This window comes from Lipotes vexillifer, unplaced genomic scaffold (genome assembly GCF_000442215.2).
Source record: "Lipotes vexillifer unplaced genomic scaffold, Lipotes_vexillifer_v1.1 scaffold1161, whole genome shotgun sequence".
Lineage (NCBI taxonomy): Eukaryota > Metazoa > Chordata > Mammalia > Artiodactyla > Lipotidae > Lipotes > Lipotes vexillifer.
This window is the reverse complement of record NW_006780142.1, coordinates 112,520-129,998: the sequence shown is the minus strand read 5'-3', so window position 1 is coordinate 129,998 and position 17,479 is coordinate 112,520. Positions and strand designations below refer to the sequence as shown.

The window sequence follows — 17,479 nt, the reverse complement described above, 5'->3', positions numbered from 1 at the left end:
TTTCCTTGCGTTATGCGGGCCTCTCACTGTTGTGGCCTCTCCCATTTGCGGAGCACAGGCTCCGGACGCGCAGGCTCAGTGGCCATGGCTCACGGGCCCAGCCGCTCCACGGCATGTGGGATCTTCCCGAAACGGGGCACGAACCCGCGTCTCCTGCATCGGCAGGCGGACTCTCAAGCACTGCGCCACCAGGGAAGCCCTTTCATGTAGTCTTAATCATATTTAGTTATTATTGATTCATTAGGTGAAAATGGACTTTTACTTACCCTGTAATAATTATTTCTGAGTAGCTTTGAGCACCCAAGCCCCAATTACCTCCATTAATGGGCCATTCCTATAAGAAAAGATTATTGTATAAAGCAATTTCCAAGGATACTATATATCTTCATAATACATCTATGACAAGAGTAAACAACATATTTCATATTCAAAAAGGATTTTAATTTCTCTAGAAAAGGTCATTATCAACCACTCCAAGGTGATAAATATAAAATACTGAAATGTACAGTAATTACTGAAACTCATGTTCAGTACCTTTTTGCTGTAACCTTGACGTTTCTGTCTAGCTCCAACGGAATAAAGTGCAGGAATAAGGTCCACAGGACAATCAGCAAAATATTCGCAACATGTAACAGGGGATTCATGTATACTCAAAGGGTAGGGATTTTCAAATATAGGATACCTTTAACAACAGGAAAAGAAAAATATTAACTTAATGAACTATTATCTATGATTAATACAACAATGAAAACTTAAAAAAATATTTAAACTTATTTAATAATAAGTTATCCTTTGTTCCACATGGTCTTGTTATTTTCAAGAAGAAAAAAAAATTCATTATTACAGGTAGCATACACTAAGTTGATGTGAATTTAGGAATGCCTTAAAGTAAGGTAAATAATACTGTTCACTTATACTTTAGGGTTTCCCTATCTCAGTACTATTCCCATTTTGGATCAGATAATTTATTATGGGGACTGTCCCGTGCATTGTGGATGTTTAGCAGGATCCCTGTCCTCTACCACTAGATGCCAGTAGCACCCCTCCCCACAACAGAAGATGTCTACACAGACATTGCCAAATATCTCTTGGGGGGCAAAATTGGCCCCAGTTGAGAAACACTGAAATACTGAATGGGTAAACTCGTTTAAAACCATATATCTCAGGAAATACAAATAAGTAATACAATATTCTTCCATTCAAAAAATTTATAAGTAAACATACTATCATCTACGAACAAGCAGAATACGGGAAATAGCACAAAAAGTTGCAAAGGAGCTATGGTGAGAATTTATAGATCAGATATGATATATCTGGTTAAGAGAGAATAAGAAAGCTTGAAGAGGCTGCCTTTGAAAGTTATGTGGATTTTTGATGGCAGTGAAGCAAGTGGAATGTTTCAGCTGTTGGGAGCTACATAAGAAAAGACATGGAAGTGTGGTGTTTGTTTAATACACCATTCAGTTTTTCTAGCAAACAGGCACCAGGTTGGAAATGTACCCTTAATTCCTTCAGTGTAGAGCAGCAGGCCAAGAAACTGTTTTTACACAAAAAACCAATAGAGAACTATAGTGGTTTAAAGAAAAGAGTAACAAGATTGGGGTTGCATGTAAAATTACCTGACAGTGTTCATGACACACGGCAACAGAAAGTGAATATGGGTGGAGAGACTACAAGAGTTTATCTGGAGGAAAGCTGTGATGGGGATGAATTTTGGACATATCTGATTTTGTGTGCCCCCAGAGTATCCAAGTATTAAGTTGAATCTGAAATTTCAGAAATTCAACAAATTTTGACTTAAACAAGAAATTTCTATGAGTAACATAACAGAGAAATTTGGCAGGTAATGAGAAATGTTTATCTGTAGTTCTAAACAGAGGTCCAGGTTATGGATATAAATGTAGCATTTTCAAAGAAACAAAACAGCCAATCCTACGCTAAAAAGACTCTTTTTTTCACCACACACTAAAGTAATTGCTCACCAAATTTTATTTCTTACCCATTTTGTGCAAGGTCTATAAGTACTAAATCCTTTTCTAGTAGAACAACCACAGCATATGGTTCTTGAAAATCTGGAATAGGAAAACAATGCATGAACAATAGTTTTAAATATGCGAGAGGACAGCAAATGAGATAACGAACATTTCTTGCTTAGTTTTTATTTTATTTTATTCCATTCTCTCAAGTATTTAACATTGTGATATTATACTTCATACAATGCAAGGCCAGTATGTTTTAAATGAGATTAATCTATATAACACCCCATAAAAATTATTTTATTCTGTAAAGATGAATTAGACAAGAAGCTCACAGTACCTTCCATGGTATTGAGAAGTCCAAGGCAGGGCATGAACAACAAACTCCAAATTTAAATCTTAATACCCATAAGAACAACTCATACTGGATCTCATAGGAACCCACTAGAGTACTACTATAATATTATAATCTCTTTCTTGGATATTTTCTATGTGCATGTTAACTATAAAATGCATTACATATTTATATCTCAATTAGCTTCAAATAAAGTAAAAAAAGATCCAGCTAAATTCCTCTTGAAATAATAACATGCCAGTTGTAATGGTTAATTTCATGTGTTAACTTGTCTTTACTATGGTGCCCAGCTATCTGGTCAAACATCAGTCTAGATGTTGCTGTGAAGGTATTTTTTAGATGTGACTAACATTTTAATTAGTAGATTCTGAGTAAAGCAGATTATCCTAGATAATGTGGGTGGGTCTCATCCAATCAGTTGAAGGCCTGAAGAGCAAAGGCAGGAGGTGTTCGGAAAAATGCAATTTGCCTCAAGATGGCAACTCAGAAACGTGCTTGCGTTTCCAGCCTTCAGAATTCAGACTCAAGACTGCAAATCAAACTCTTTCCTGAATTTTCAGTCTGCAGTAAGTTTTCACAATTCCTTTAAAATAAATTCATATTCTTGCTCTCTTTTTCTTAAAATCTCCTATTGGTTCTGTTTTTTTTTTGAGAACTGTAACTAATACACTAGTAATTTAGAGGATTTTTAAATGTTTCTTAATGTGGACAGTTTTGTTTATTCTTCAAAGGCACTTACTACTAATACGTAATATTAAACAGATACAGTTTAAAAACAAAATTTACTTCTCAAATAAAATTTACAAAGTTATGAAGGCAGCATCTCTCCCATGGAAGAACTGGCACAACAGGATAAGGAAACTACTTAGATAACAAATAGGTCTTTGTTCTGAATAACATATCTATAGCGAATGAACTTTAAAGACACAAAGCTTACCATTTGGGTATGGGGTTTCACACAGCGTCAGGAAATCGACAATTGAATAGTCCATTTCTAGCACTGCAGTACTTTTCCCATGCATAACTGTTAAGCAAGGTCTTCTTCCTACAGTATCGTATGACAAACCTCCTGATAAAATAATAAAAGGTTCCCTAGAAATAAAATACACAGGATTACAAATAGCATAGTGGAGTCTATTTTCTTGCTGTATCATAAATTTTTTTTAGTGAAATAATAAAATCTTAAAGTTTAACATTTTTACGCATCATTTAATTGAATACTCACATGTAGCTTTTTAAATTGCGTTAGGTAAGACCCAGGGGAGTTCCTGAAAATTAACCTACAGTAAGAATGAACACTGACCACATTTGACTCTCCCTTTTGGTCCCTAATTTTTTTCCCTTTACCCTTTTCATACAATTTTCAAAATATTCTGTCTGGGTTTCTCCTGATAAGTCTCTTAAAGGTACTGTCATTATTTCCAATCCTAATAACCAGACCTTCTCAACAGAAATTCTAAGAGAGAATGCTAATACCCTAAGGCATTCATCGTATGTAATAAATTAACTTCTCATTGATGCATCAACAATGTACTAGCTACAAATCACCCTTGAGAAAAATGGTCGCTCATGGGCTTCCCTGGTGGCGCAGTGGTTGGGAGTCCCGCCTGCCGATGCAGGGGACATGAGTTCGTACCCCGGTCCGGGAAGACGCCACATGCCGTGGAGCGGCTGGGCCCGTGAGCTATGGCCGCTGAGCCTGTGCGTCTGGAGCCTGTGCTCCACAACGGGAGGCCACAACAGGGAGAGGCCCTCGTACCGCATTAAAAAAAAAAAAAAAAAAAAAAAGGTCGCTCAAACCACTTTCTGCAGGGCTTAATTCTCTCCTAAAACCTTGGAGAGGTAGTTTGGTATGCTCTCAAACTACAACTTCCATGCACATCTATCAGCTGCCTTTTTGCCTTTTGCCACTTCTAATTAGCCCTATAACTCTTGTCTCCCTATTAGTCATTATTAAATTTAATGATTTATCTAGATCTACTTTTAAATATATTTAAATATGCAAAAAAGAAAAAAACCCTAAATATCCTTTCCTATGTTTTGGTCTGTGTGTATTTCTTTATCTTTCATCTGCCTATTCATGTTTTTTGTCCATGTTTTATTGGATTAGTAACTCTTTTCTAATTGGTTTGTAAGAGTTCTTTGCATTCTAAGGAAATTAGCTCTTGATCTGTCATATGTACCTTCCCATTTGTTGGTGGGGAAGTTGTTTATGGTGCATTATATAGATGATTTAAAATGTTCCATGTATGATTTTCTTAAATCTCTTCATTTACAATTTTTTAGGTAGTTTCATAATGCTTACTCTAAGTCCAGTGTAGCTATCTCCCTCCTCTCACACTTAGTACAAGCAATATGCAGTAATATGTAATGGTTAAAAGTGCTAGTTCTGGAACTAAACTGTGTTTAAATCTCAGCTCTGGCTTTACTTTCTGTATGACCTTGGATAAGGTGCTTAATCTCTATGCCTAGCTTCTGCATCTATAACATGGGGATAGAGTGATATCTATTTTCAGACAATTATTGAATTAATATTTGCAAAACACTGGGGCCAGTGCCTGGCACACAGACCACCCTTAGTAAGAATTACCTAGTGTTATCGTCATTATCATCAAATAATCATTATCACCCATTGAGCTAATTTATTTTGCTTATTGTTTTCCTCATGAAAATGTAACCTCCATGAGGGCAAGGGTTTTTGTCCACTTTGTTCACTGCTGTATCCAAAACAGTGCCTCATTGGTAAATGAATGAATTAACAGAAATGTATGTTACCTTAACCACTGTCTAGCTTACTAACGTTTAGATTTTTCAGCGCTAAACTGTTTTGGGTAATCTTAGTTTTTCAGCTAAGTGACAGTAACCAGAGTTTAAAACTTTGTCCTGAATAGAACGGTATATCCATATATTCATTGCTCTAATCTCTTGGCTTACTGTGATTATTGACTGTGGTCAGGAAAGTATATTTAATTTTCTTCTACTTTTCATCACATATAGTGAATAAACAGAATATATCTCTTCTCATCTGTACTTTGAAATATAACATACAACTGAATATAAAATACTAAGAAGAAGGGTGAAGAGTCTAACAACTTATACTCTTATAGAGTGAGCGGCCTGGGCCAGGTATTTTATATGTAGTATTTCAAGAACAGTCTGACAAGTTTGTTTTTACATATAGCCAACTTAAAAAAAACACACAAGTATTATTAATGTAAGAACCATGAACAGGAAGATGCTGAGTTACACTACAGAATAAAATTTCCATGGAGATACCAAGTAGGTATTGCCAGGTGGGTGATCAGCTTATTGGACAATCTGTTAAAGTATTAAATAACACCACGGCATTTAGGTAGGTTTGTCCTCAAAAGGCAACTGTGTGTTTGTTCAGTGGCCTTGTAAATGGCCTGTACATCTTTTCTAAATTTAGGCGAAAAAAAAATACAGGGAAAAAACATGGATAAAAATAAATGGATAAACAGTTTGAAAGGAATACCAAGGTAATATTCTTTTTCATAATAATAAAGGTTTCCATAATTCAGCAATAAATGCATATATATATATATATATTTTTTTTTTCTTATTTTATGTGCTGTTTTTAAAAAATCTTATTTTATGTGCAGTTTGTCAGGCAGGAATCACCTGACTTACAAATCCCACAGGCTACATATTTTTTTCGTTGTAATGCCCCAAATCTTGAGGCGTAAATATTAATGAAATAGTTTATAAGAAAAAAAAAGTCTTAAATACAATGATAAAATAAAATTAAATATTTTAATCCTAGACGGTGAAAACTAAAAATTCAAAGGTTTTGTTGGCATTTGGAATTATATTAAAAGTTCTAGGGATCTAGATTATTTCTAGGTAATATGTGAATTTTTATTCCATTACTTTAAGAGGAATTTAAGAAGAATTTCTTTAATGATGTTGTTGGGTGTTATACAAGACTCTAACTTTTGAAGGCATCTAGGTTAGGAAGGTGTTAGCTTGAACTTTTTATAATTTTGATTGTAGTTTTTATAATTTTGATTTTAGTTTTAGGAAAGCATATATGTTTCCTGATTCTGATCAACCTCCACGGGCTGGCCTTGATAACAGCTTTGGCTGAAGCTGTGTTTCCAGGTGAAACGTTCTTTATCTTTTCCACCCAAAAAGCCATTTGTGTAACGAACTTGCTCAACTCAGTTCCATAATGCTACCCATTTATTCACTCAAATAGTTTTTGAGCACCTGTACGCCTGAGAATAAAATGGTGCTCTCATGCCTAGTCTAGACAGACAGTAAACACACTGTGACAAGTACTGTGAAGAAAATAAAACAAGGTTGAGTGATGCCCTGAATGTAAGGGAGGGGCTAGAGGGGTTACTGTAAAACAGAGCAGTCAGGAGAGGCCCCTAAAGTGATGACAGATGAACTGGAACCAGAATGAAGAGGAGCCACAGCCATTCAAAGATCTTGGGGTTGGGGGAGAAGGATATACATTCCAGGCTGCAGGAATAACCACTGCAAAGCCCTCAAGTCAAGAATGAGCTTGGGATACCTGAGGAACTAAAAGGTCAGCATGGTTGCAACACAGTGAGTAAAGCAATACGTGGTAATGGATAACATGACCCCCAAATCTTGCAAACATATCCTGTTACACCGTTAGGATCTCAAGAACCTGTCTCCTCTACTTCATCATCACAATTTCTTTAGTTCTCACCCTAATAACCTGCAGCTTATATACTTACAATCGCATTTAGTTGTTCATTGCCTGAGATGTACTTCCCCCTCATTTTTTTTGGTTCCTCCTTTAAAACTCAGTCCAATCATTCATTGTCTTCTACAAAAAACCTTTCCTGACTCATCCTCCCCCGCTGAGTTGGGTACCCTTCCTGTGTTCCTAAGCATCCTCTTCTCAACATTTCCACACTGAACTGTCAGTGTTTATCTACTTTCCATTTGTATTGTGAGCTCCTTCAGGACACAGTATGGTATTTTACCTCTGCACTCAGACCAGTTAGCAGACTGGAACCATTCATGCATCACACCTTGAGTAGTGGAGCACGGGAAGTTGAGCCTCCTAGTGATCGGTACTACTTGCCTTAGCCTTGACTTAGTGTCATCTAGGATCTCACTATAAGGCCCCACACCCCTCACACTCTATGGACTTCAATCAGAAAGCACAGAACTCTTTGGCTGGGCCTGGCTGGGTAGACAGACTGATCCCAAGAACAAGTTTACTGCTTAGTTCTGAGAAGTTTTCATCACAGTACTATTTGAGTGAACAGAGAAACACCTACCTGGGTACTATAAGAATAAATCACTATGATAATGAAGTGAGTATTTTACTAGTATCATGATGATGATACTCCAGTATCTTTCTAGTTCAGATCTGTACCTTTGCCAATTTTAAGAGGACCCTCTGGAACTAGGGGAGCCACCTCCAGACTATGTTTCACTAGTGACTAACCCTAAGACCCTTTTACTAATTAGATAAAAAGATATGAGTTTGGGGTAAAAATAAAGAAACATAACATATTTAAACAAGTTCCTGTTCATTTACTGACCAATTTAACAATGATAATACAGCTTTGGTAAAGTGGATTTGTATATTACAGTATTTGCATAAAATATAAGATTTTAATATAATTTTGTGTTAAATGTTTTATTATTTTTGTTATGTTAAATTGTTAAGAGTAATTGGACTTAATACATATCCTTTAAGGTATCAAAAATATGGAACCTCAAAATACTTCCTTTTGGATAACACCTCTGAATACCCATATAACACACAACAGTGATGCTCAGAGTGTGGTCTGTGACTGCTAGGGATTCCCAGGACCTTTTCCAAAAAAATCACTAAGGGTAAAACAAAACCATTTTCATTGTGATATTAATACATCGCTCACCTTTTTACTATGTTGATATTTGCACTGATGGCACAAAAGTAACAGTAGGTGAATAAAACTGGCATCTCAGCATGAATCAAAGCAGTGGCACCAAACAGCACTAGTTATTTGTATTTTTTATTGCCACACATTAAAAAGGTGTTTTTCTCTCACTTTAAAATGTCCTTGATGAAGCAGTAAAATGACTAATTTTAAATTTTTCATCTTGACCCTTGGGCTTAAGTTTATTAAAAGGGGTTCTATTAGAAGCATGTAAAGAAATGTCTTTTTAATACTGTGCTGAGAAAATGGGAGGTATACATAAAGCACTGCTTCTGTATACTGAATTGGACAGTTATTTCTAGAAAAGCACTTGTACTACTGTTTGAGTTATGAACTGAATTGCTATTATTTTTGCTTAAAGGATGACTGACAAACTATCATTAGTTAGGTTTGGGTAACTGATAGTCGTTTTCTCAAAAATGAATCAAATGAGTCTGTTATTTTAAGAAAAACAATGGAGATTATTTGGTTACAATGATAAAATCTAGGCTTTCAGGTAAAAATATCAAGAGTCTGGAAAACTTTTATCTGTCATGCTGAGCTTCACAGCTTCCCAATACTTCAAGACTTTCCTGATGAGATCGGTGGTAATATTAACAATTAAAAAATATATCACATAATAAAATGCGTCAGCACTGGAAGATATGAATGATTCACTGAATCAGTATTTTCCAAAATAAAACAATTCCGCTCATTCTTTTTGGAATTTTAAAGTTATTTTAAAATATATTTTTATGTTAACATGCAAAGGGTTTTTATTATTTTCAAGTGAAGTAATACATATCTTAAAAATTCTAACCTTTATTTCTAATATGGTAACTATCAATAGATAAAACCCACATAAATAAAAGTTCTTTGAGATTTTCCATAATTAAAAGTGTAAAGGGTCTTTAGATTAGTTTGTGGACTGTTTGTATACACCTAAAAATTAAGCCCACACAAAAGAAAATATGCTATGACAGGTTTTCATTTTAATAAAGGTTATAATAATTAAGTGGTTATTGTAATTATTAAGAGATTATATAATTATATAAAAGGGTATTATAATTAATAAAGGTATTATAATTAATAAAGGTATTAATAGTGGGCTTGAGTTTGTTCAAGGGGATTCTATTTGTACAACGCAAAGAAATAAAGTAGCATTCTTTCCCAAGTTATCAACTTTTGACCATTAGTGTAGTGATATTTATCAAAGTCCTATGATTTCTCTTCATACTAGACAAATTTTAATGTCTTCCTTAATTATTTAAGAATTTTTAAGAGTTATTTAGCATCAGTCCTCTAACATGTGAAATCCTCACTTAAATGACTGGCTTACAAGCCACAGATTTGGAGAAAAGGGCAGAAGAAGAATTCATGAATCTAAACCTTTTAAGGCAGTCTTTTCCATATGGAATTAATTTGTGATTAAATGGACCGTAATGATTAATTATGAAAGGGAAAAAAGATCTCAGAACACCTTCCCTACCTTGGATGCAGAAATTTGCTTAAGTGCTCCTATGAACTGAATATTTCATGAACCTTAATAACTTTAGAAGAATTACAGTACTCTCTTGTAGCCCAAATGGCTGATGATCATAACAAAAGCTAGTATGATGAAGTTGCCACGTCTATGGCAACATAACTTTTCTCTACCTGTGCTTTGCAGGACAGAACATCAAGTGTAGTGTGAAGTTAAACTAGAAAGCAAAACAAACAGTAAGCATCAACATGGTAAATTAATGAGATAAAGATACAGAGTTTAGAAGACTTATACTAACCATACAAATTCCACAAAACTTATGCTTTGGTATTTCAATCTGTTACAGTTTTTATATACGGATTGGTTAGGATGCATAAGATTTATAAGGATATAGCAGCAATTCATATTAGTGTACTACTCTGGTTCTTTCTAGAATCAATACACATAGGAGAATTTAACTATGTAACAATTAGGCTTTCTTTTTTCTCAAAAAGAAATCTAAACTTTTTAATGTAATCTTTGCCATATGGAATTAATTTTTGATTAAATGGACCATATATGAGGGTTCACAGTGTTACAAGTATGATTTCAAAGCCTGCTTATAAAAGAACATTTAAAAGTCATTTATTGCAGAAAAAGCCTTACATGGATTTGATTCTCGTCCTCTAGAAAAATATAATCTAAATTATATAAGCTGATATCAATATATATTATAAACATCTAAGTAAAAGTACTAGAATAATCAGTGAACTATCACTAAGATATTTAGTCTATGTATAGATCTCAAGTATAAGCATTTTAGGGATGGGACAAAATTTAGATTAGGATGTATAATGATGGAAAATATACCCTTATATTAGCTTGAACAATCCATAAAGCTTTAAGGATGCACCAGAGAACCAAGATGGAGATGGAGGAGGCATGGCTCTAAAAGAAGAAACTGAAGGAAAGCTCAGAATGAGCTTCAGTAGTAGGTAAAGTAGAATGCATCAACTAGAGGCAGTATAAGAAGGGGATATCTGAATAGCCATAACAAATAAGCAACAATTTTGAAAACAATTAGGTTTGAAATAAAGCTGTACATTTTAATAAATAATACATATTCAAAACTATAGAAAAGCATATGAATAATTTCTGGTCCCCGTCAAAACATAAAAGCTTAGCTGGACAACTGCTTACAAAAAATTAAATTAGAAAGTTTCTATGAATCATTGCTGCTTTGCCTGCAGATACAAACAAATTTAACTTCAACCCCAATTATGAGAGCAGGTTGCCTTTCCATTAACAGCAGTCATTTAGGAGTTCAAATTATGGTTAGAGAATTTAAGATAAATCTAAAGCATAAATGTTGATTTTTAAGGTAGTGAATTAATAAAACAAAAAACGTCATCCCACATTGATGAGATGGATGAAACTATTATATTTTATACTCAGTTCTTTAAAGTATACTTTCAAAAAGCAATGTGGCAATTTGTCAAGATTTATAAAAATATTTTATCTTCAAAATTTCACCACTGGAAATTTAGTGTAATTGTAAAATAGTAAAAATCTTCTGCTGAATTCTCTGTAATATCAAGAGAAATACGCTCACTACTGTATTAATTATATTATAAACCTGATTATAATATTAACACTAAATGTTCAGAAAAAGGGAGGTATGACTGAGTGAACCACACAGCCCTTGAAACTAATTTTAAAAATTGATAAAAACTATAATACTTTAGACATACTAAGTAGAAAAAAAAAAACTGAATATACTCTAAGAATATAATTAAGTGAAAATGTATATGTATTTGAAAAAAGACCTAGGGAAAATGAACAAATGAAAAAAATTATTTTAGACTAGTGGAATTACAACAGCATTTGCGACTAATCAAACTTTTTAAAAAGTGCATTTTTCATATGAAATACCATGAAAATAGTTTGCCAATTTTTAATGTCATTTCCGTATTGGTCATTACACTTTGTATTAAAGTACTGTTAAGATGTAGCTTATGCTGAAAATTTTTCTGCTTCCTAGGCCACTCAAGAAAAACTATACAAATCAAGTCATGATATTATTATGATTCATCCATTTGACAAGCATTTTACTGAGCGCTTAAAATGTGCTGGTCACTGCAGCAGGGGCCAAGAATTCTTGTTTTCCATCATTTAATTTCCCCGGCTTCACTGTCATCCTTTAGCCAGGACACTCGCCTCTACCACACTTTTTCGTCTTGTCATCTACTTCAATGCTCCATTTCAGGACCTAAAACCTAATCTTAATCCTAAGATTATTGGTTCTGTGGCCAAAAAATTTTTCCAGAAGAATGGATCATATAATCATATGACAATGCTTTCAATATTTAAGAAAGTTATCTTCTCTGTCTGTACACTTTGGGTTCAACATGAGAAATCCACTCTAAAACTTTCTTCTAAAATTATTTCATTTTCATTTCAAGGTTCACTGCAGCTCTATTTACAATAGCCAGGACATGGAAGCAACCTAAGTGTCCATCGAAAGATGAATGGACAAAGAAGATGTGGCACATTTATACAATGGAATATTACTTGGCCATAAAAAGAAACGAAATTGAATTATTTGTGGTGAGGTGGATGGACCGAGAGTCTGTCATACAGAGTGAAGTAAGTCAGAAAGAGAAAAACAAATACCGTATGATAACACATATATATGGAACCTAAAAAAAAAGAAAACTGGTTCTGAAGAACCTAGGGGCAGGACAGGAATAAAGACACAGACATAGAGAATGGACTTGAGGACATGGGGAAGGGTAAGGGTAAGCTAGAACGAAGTAAGAGAGTGGCATGAACATATATACACTACCAAATGTAAAATAGATAGCTAGTGGGAAGCAGCTGCATCGCACAGGGAGATCAGCTCTGTGCTTTGTGTCCACCTAGAGGGGTGGGATAGGGAGGGTGGGAGGGAGATGCAAGAGGGAAGAGATATGGGGATATATGTATGTGTATAGCTGATTCACTTTGTTATAAAGCAGAAACTAACACACCATTGTAAAGCAATTATACTCCCATAAAGATGTTAAAAAAATAATAATAATGTAAAAAAAAATTAAAAAATTATTTCATTTTCAGTGTCTCCTATTCCAAAGGCTCTTTCTTTTCTGCCATTATTCAAATGGAGGTCTTCCCTAATTTAAAGTAAAAATTTAAATCTGCATCTTACTCTTCTTGATGACATATATGTGCTACTTATATATACTGGCGAATTCACTAAATACATGTTCTAAATGAGTATTTTCTATTGTGAATCCACCCATTTCTTTTTCTTTCTTAAATTTAATGTCCCTATATCCTGGCTCATGTTTGAAATGATGCTAGTAAAGTACCCTTACAAATTAATCCTTCCTACAATATATATCTCCTAATTTTCCTTCTGTTATCATTCGAATCCATCTTTCTACAGAAGTATACAATGCTTACTTACTCTCTCCTACAAACACTTCAAGAACCTGATATCCTGGGTTTCCTTTCTTCTCCCCCTATTCAGAGTCTACTAGTCTTCCTTTCTACATCTTTATTTTAGTGTCTTTCAGGATAAAATACCAGTGCTGGGAGCCTTGGTGCTAAAGGGTTCTGAGCTGTCAGGGAACCATTTTATATGTGCTTCTTTGTCTTACACTCAGGAAACATCACCTCCATTCTAGTAACCACTACTGGTTAAATATATTTCAATGGCTTGAGTCACATTAGATTTTACAAAAAACAGCTTCAACAAAATTGACTTACCATTTAATTTTTGACTCTTTATTAAGAACTGGCCATGTAAAGAATAGCTGCATATCTTTAATAAAAGTGTTGTTAAAATGTAATATTAACTAAATTGTCACTGTTCCCTATGTAAGGGAAAAATCTTGTCTCCCCTGGTGTAATACATACTTTATTAGAAAATAAAAGTTACACAACATCTTGATTCCATTTTTTGTCAGTTTACCTTTAACATTAACAGTAACAGCTAGTTTATCATTAACAGAAAACAGCTAAGTCTTAAGGGCTGTGCTTTTCTATACACCAGCCTATCTTCTTCTTCCTTACATTCAATAACACTGTGCTAGGACAATTAGAAGTGAGAGAGGTATGTCTCATGCTTTCATCAGTCTGAATATTTAATGGGAAAGGCACGCATTAAACAAATAATTTCATTATTAATGACAAGTATAAGTTTTAGAAAGGAAAAATACAGCATGCTTTGAGAGTATATTACTAGGGGACACAATCTAGTCCACATGGCCAAGACATCCTTAAAAGTAGTGACATCCATGCTGAACTATAACGGATGAGAGGGAATCCTTCGGCCTTGAATTATTTCTAGGTAAAGAGAAGAAAATATGGAAGATTCTGAACAGGGAAGGATGGCCGTTCTAATAAAATCTGGTAATTTGCCAACATGAACTGATAGAACACATTCTGCCGGCACCTGCCCGAGACACTTGCTAGGAACAGGAAAGGTTGAGAGCTGCCTAGCTTGCTTAATGGAGGGTGATTCTGCTCTTGATGGGAGGGGTGTTCCAGTAGCTCCCAATGTTGGCTATGTGCTAGAATTCTGGGGAGATATCTCAAGGAAATGAATCATGGAGTGAGAAAAAAAAGAGCTCATTTAATTCACTGAAAATCTTACCCCAGGTGAAAAAAGAAATTAGAAAGCTGGAGAAGACTGTTACCAGAGGGTTATCCTATTGATCTAGTTAACAGTACCTACAAATGCATACAAAAGAGCCAGACTTTTTTCATTTCTGATCCTATGAAAGGAAAAATATCACTGCCATCCTGAAGAAACCAGGAACTTATAAATATTACCACTATATAGGAGTGAAAACGGGAATACGTAGAACACAGAGAGGAAAAAAAATCTTCCCTGTACTTTTGCCTTTGTTGCCAACCAACAGCTGTTAAAACGATTAGATAATTCAGAAGACAGTTAGCACTGTTAGTTTAAATGTTTAGACAATTCATTTTATGTTGTATTATAAACATAGGGTTTTTTCTTCTGGTTCCCCACCCCACGCCGTTTCGCTGTTATGCTTTCCTATTCACATACATTTGCCATAGAACAACTACAGCAAATAAAAGGCAATTGGTGGTTGGAGGTTTCCCAATAAAAATAAGGGCAACTGTTTATAGAAAGTTCATTATGTACCAGGCACTGTGTGAAGTGTTCTGAATACATGATTATCTCACTTAATTCATTACAACAACCTTTTGACCTATTATCACATCTATGTCATTAATGAGGAAACTAAAGCACAAAGAAGTCAAATAACTGTGCCAAAGGTCACACAGTGAGGGATGCCACGGTCAATTAAACAGATGCTATTCCTCTTGGAGTTCAGTCAATCTTTTGTCTGAACACAGTATACCTTCTGGGTCCCAGAGGAAGGCTAAAGGGGATCAAGGAAAAATAACAGCAATCTTAAGATTCTTCAGCCTACTATCTTTTTTTCGAATGAGAAAAAGGCTGAGTTGAATTAGATTGAGAAAAGAACAGATTGAAAAGGGAAGTAAGCCAGTTATAATAACCAGTGGTTATAAGCTGGTATATAAAAAAATGTGCCAGTGGTTCTAAACTTTAGTGTGCATCAGAATCTCCTGCAGGTCTAGTAAAAACAGATTGCTGGGCTTCACCCACAGACAGAGTTTCTGATTCAGTGGGTCTGGGGTGAGTTCTGAGAACTTGCATTTCTAACAAGTTCTCATCTAAGGCTGCTGGCCCAGGGACCATAATTTGAAAACCACTGCACTATATACACTACATGAATTCACTCTCTTACAACATAGCTCTAGTAAATAAAACCATACACCTTTCCTAGGAAACTAGAACATAAATAAAGGGGCTCCTTTAGAGGTTAAAGAGATGTGGAAGTTTCAAAGAAACCTTAAAATTTTTTTCCTTTATTATATTGTTAAATATAACATTTGGCATATACAAAAAACATACATAAGATATGTAAATTGTAAAAACCATATAAATCTTATACCTAATTCACAGTGTAAATCAGTCTCTTCAAATACTACTGATGACCTTCTTTTGATATTAAGCTGTATTTATTATTGGAATTGCCAAATATTCTTAAAATAAGATTTAATTTTTGAAGAACACTTATAACTTTCATAATGAACATATATTGTATAAACAGGTTAAATTCTAAATCTTTTTTCTTCATTGCTTATTCCACAATTTTCACTAGTGAATAAACACTACTGCTACTGAAGACTAAGCTAATAGAACATATAAAGTTGGACAAGAAAAATAATTCAAACTTTCCAAGATATACTGTGAAATTACTAAAGACAGAACACAATGAAATATTTTATCTTAAAATTATCCATTTTAGTTATCTTGTTAAATAAAGAAAGCATAAAATTTATGACTGGGTTAGACCATTCTAAAGTAGCCTTTCAAAAATAAATGATAAGAGAGCCGTCAGTGCTCCTTCAGTAATTATATACAATGAATACTGTCAGTGAAGTAAAATCTTACCCAGGTCTAGTCGTTTTGAATTCCACCTTGAGGATAGGCTTGCATGGTTCTGGCTTCTTCCCATCCTTTAACTGTTTTCCTAAAATATATTTTCCTGCATTAAATTCTAAAATTCTAAGTTACTCTAAATTCTTATACATTGATAGTTTATAAAATGAAATATAATGAAATCCACCATGAAACATTTTAAAGTGGTCTTGAAAGAAGTATTTAATACAAAATAAGATATTTTAAATGATCAATTTACTGTTTGAAATTCAGTGCTAAAAAGTAAATAAAATAACTTGTCAACAACATTTATGTGATAAAATTCTAGTAAGACAAATTCAGTCTTTCCAATGTTCTTAATTGAAGATAAGCAAAATAGGGTCTCAATTTGCTCAATGAATTCAAGTTTTAAAATAGCTTATTTGAAACAAATAAATCTAAATCATATTTTCACCCAAAGTGACAGGCTGCAAAATTAAATCCCTATGCTGATAAATTCATTAGCATGAATTTACATTTACTCTCTTACTCATTTACATTTACTCTCTTAAAGTAAAATCCATCCATTGCAATGTCCAGAAGATTGCTAAAATAAACCAACCTCTATAAAATGTGTCAGAAACTCATACTGTCAAAGAATTTTGATTATTTTTAAAAAGGTTGATTTCTGTTATCTATTTTTACATGTTCATTGTATTAACAACTCAGAAAAATTAAAGAAAATAAAACATATTATTCCCATTTCTTAGGGATTAATCAGTCTCACCATTATTATACTATTTATGAAGATCCCAAACACACACCGCTATCCCAACACTTCTTATCCTCTTTCCCAGCTTTTTCCCCCATAGTAACTAGCTCATTCTAATGAAGTTTGCATTTTCTTTTGTTTGTTGTTTGCCTCACCAACAAGAATGTAAATTCCATGAAAGCAAAGGTTAAGTGTGTGCTTTCTGTTGATACATCCATGGTGACAAACATTGTTTGGCACAGAGTGGACACTCAGTAACTATCTAATCGGTGAATAGATTAATAATTTTTCTTTAGGATTAATTTCTAGAAAAGAGATACTTAGTTAGAACTGTATTCCAGAAAGGAAGAAGAAAGGGTAGGAGGGTATTTTGCCACACGCTTCCTGAACAGTGCTCTTTTTTTTTTCTGATTTGGTAAGTGGAAAGGGTATCTCATTTTAATTTGTACTGATTTAATCCCTAACGGAAAATTCTTAGGCTTTATGATCATCTGTTTTTCTTCTCTTAAAAATAACTT

The 17,479-nt window shown here is 34.1% G+C and overlaps 1 protein-coding gene across 1 annotated transcript in view; it reads right to left on the bottom strand.

Annotated features, from left to right (window-relative positions):
* Positions 1–17,479, bottom strand: part of STXBP5 (syntaxin binding protein 5) — a 163,303-nt gene that overhangs the window by 71,479 nt on the left and 74,345 nt on the right. Inside the window, 5 exon segments of the mRNA XM_007453212.1 lie at positions 267–334; positions 535–682; positions 2,000–2,072; positions 3,269–3,423; positions 16,223–16,301. Of these exon segments, the coding sequence (XP_007453274.1) occupies positions 267–334; positions 535–682; positions 2,000–2,072; positions 3,269–3,423; positions 16,223–16,301 (523 nt within the window).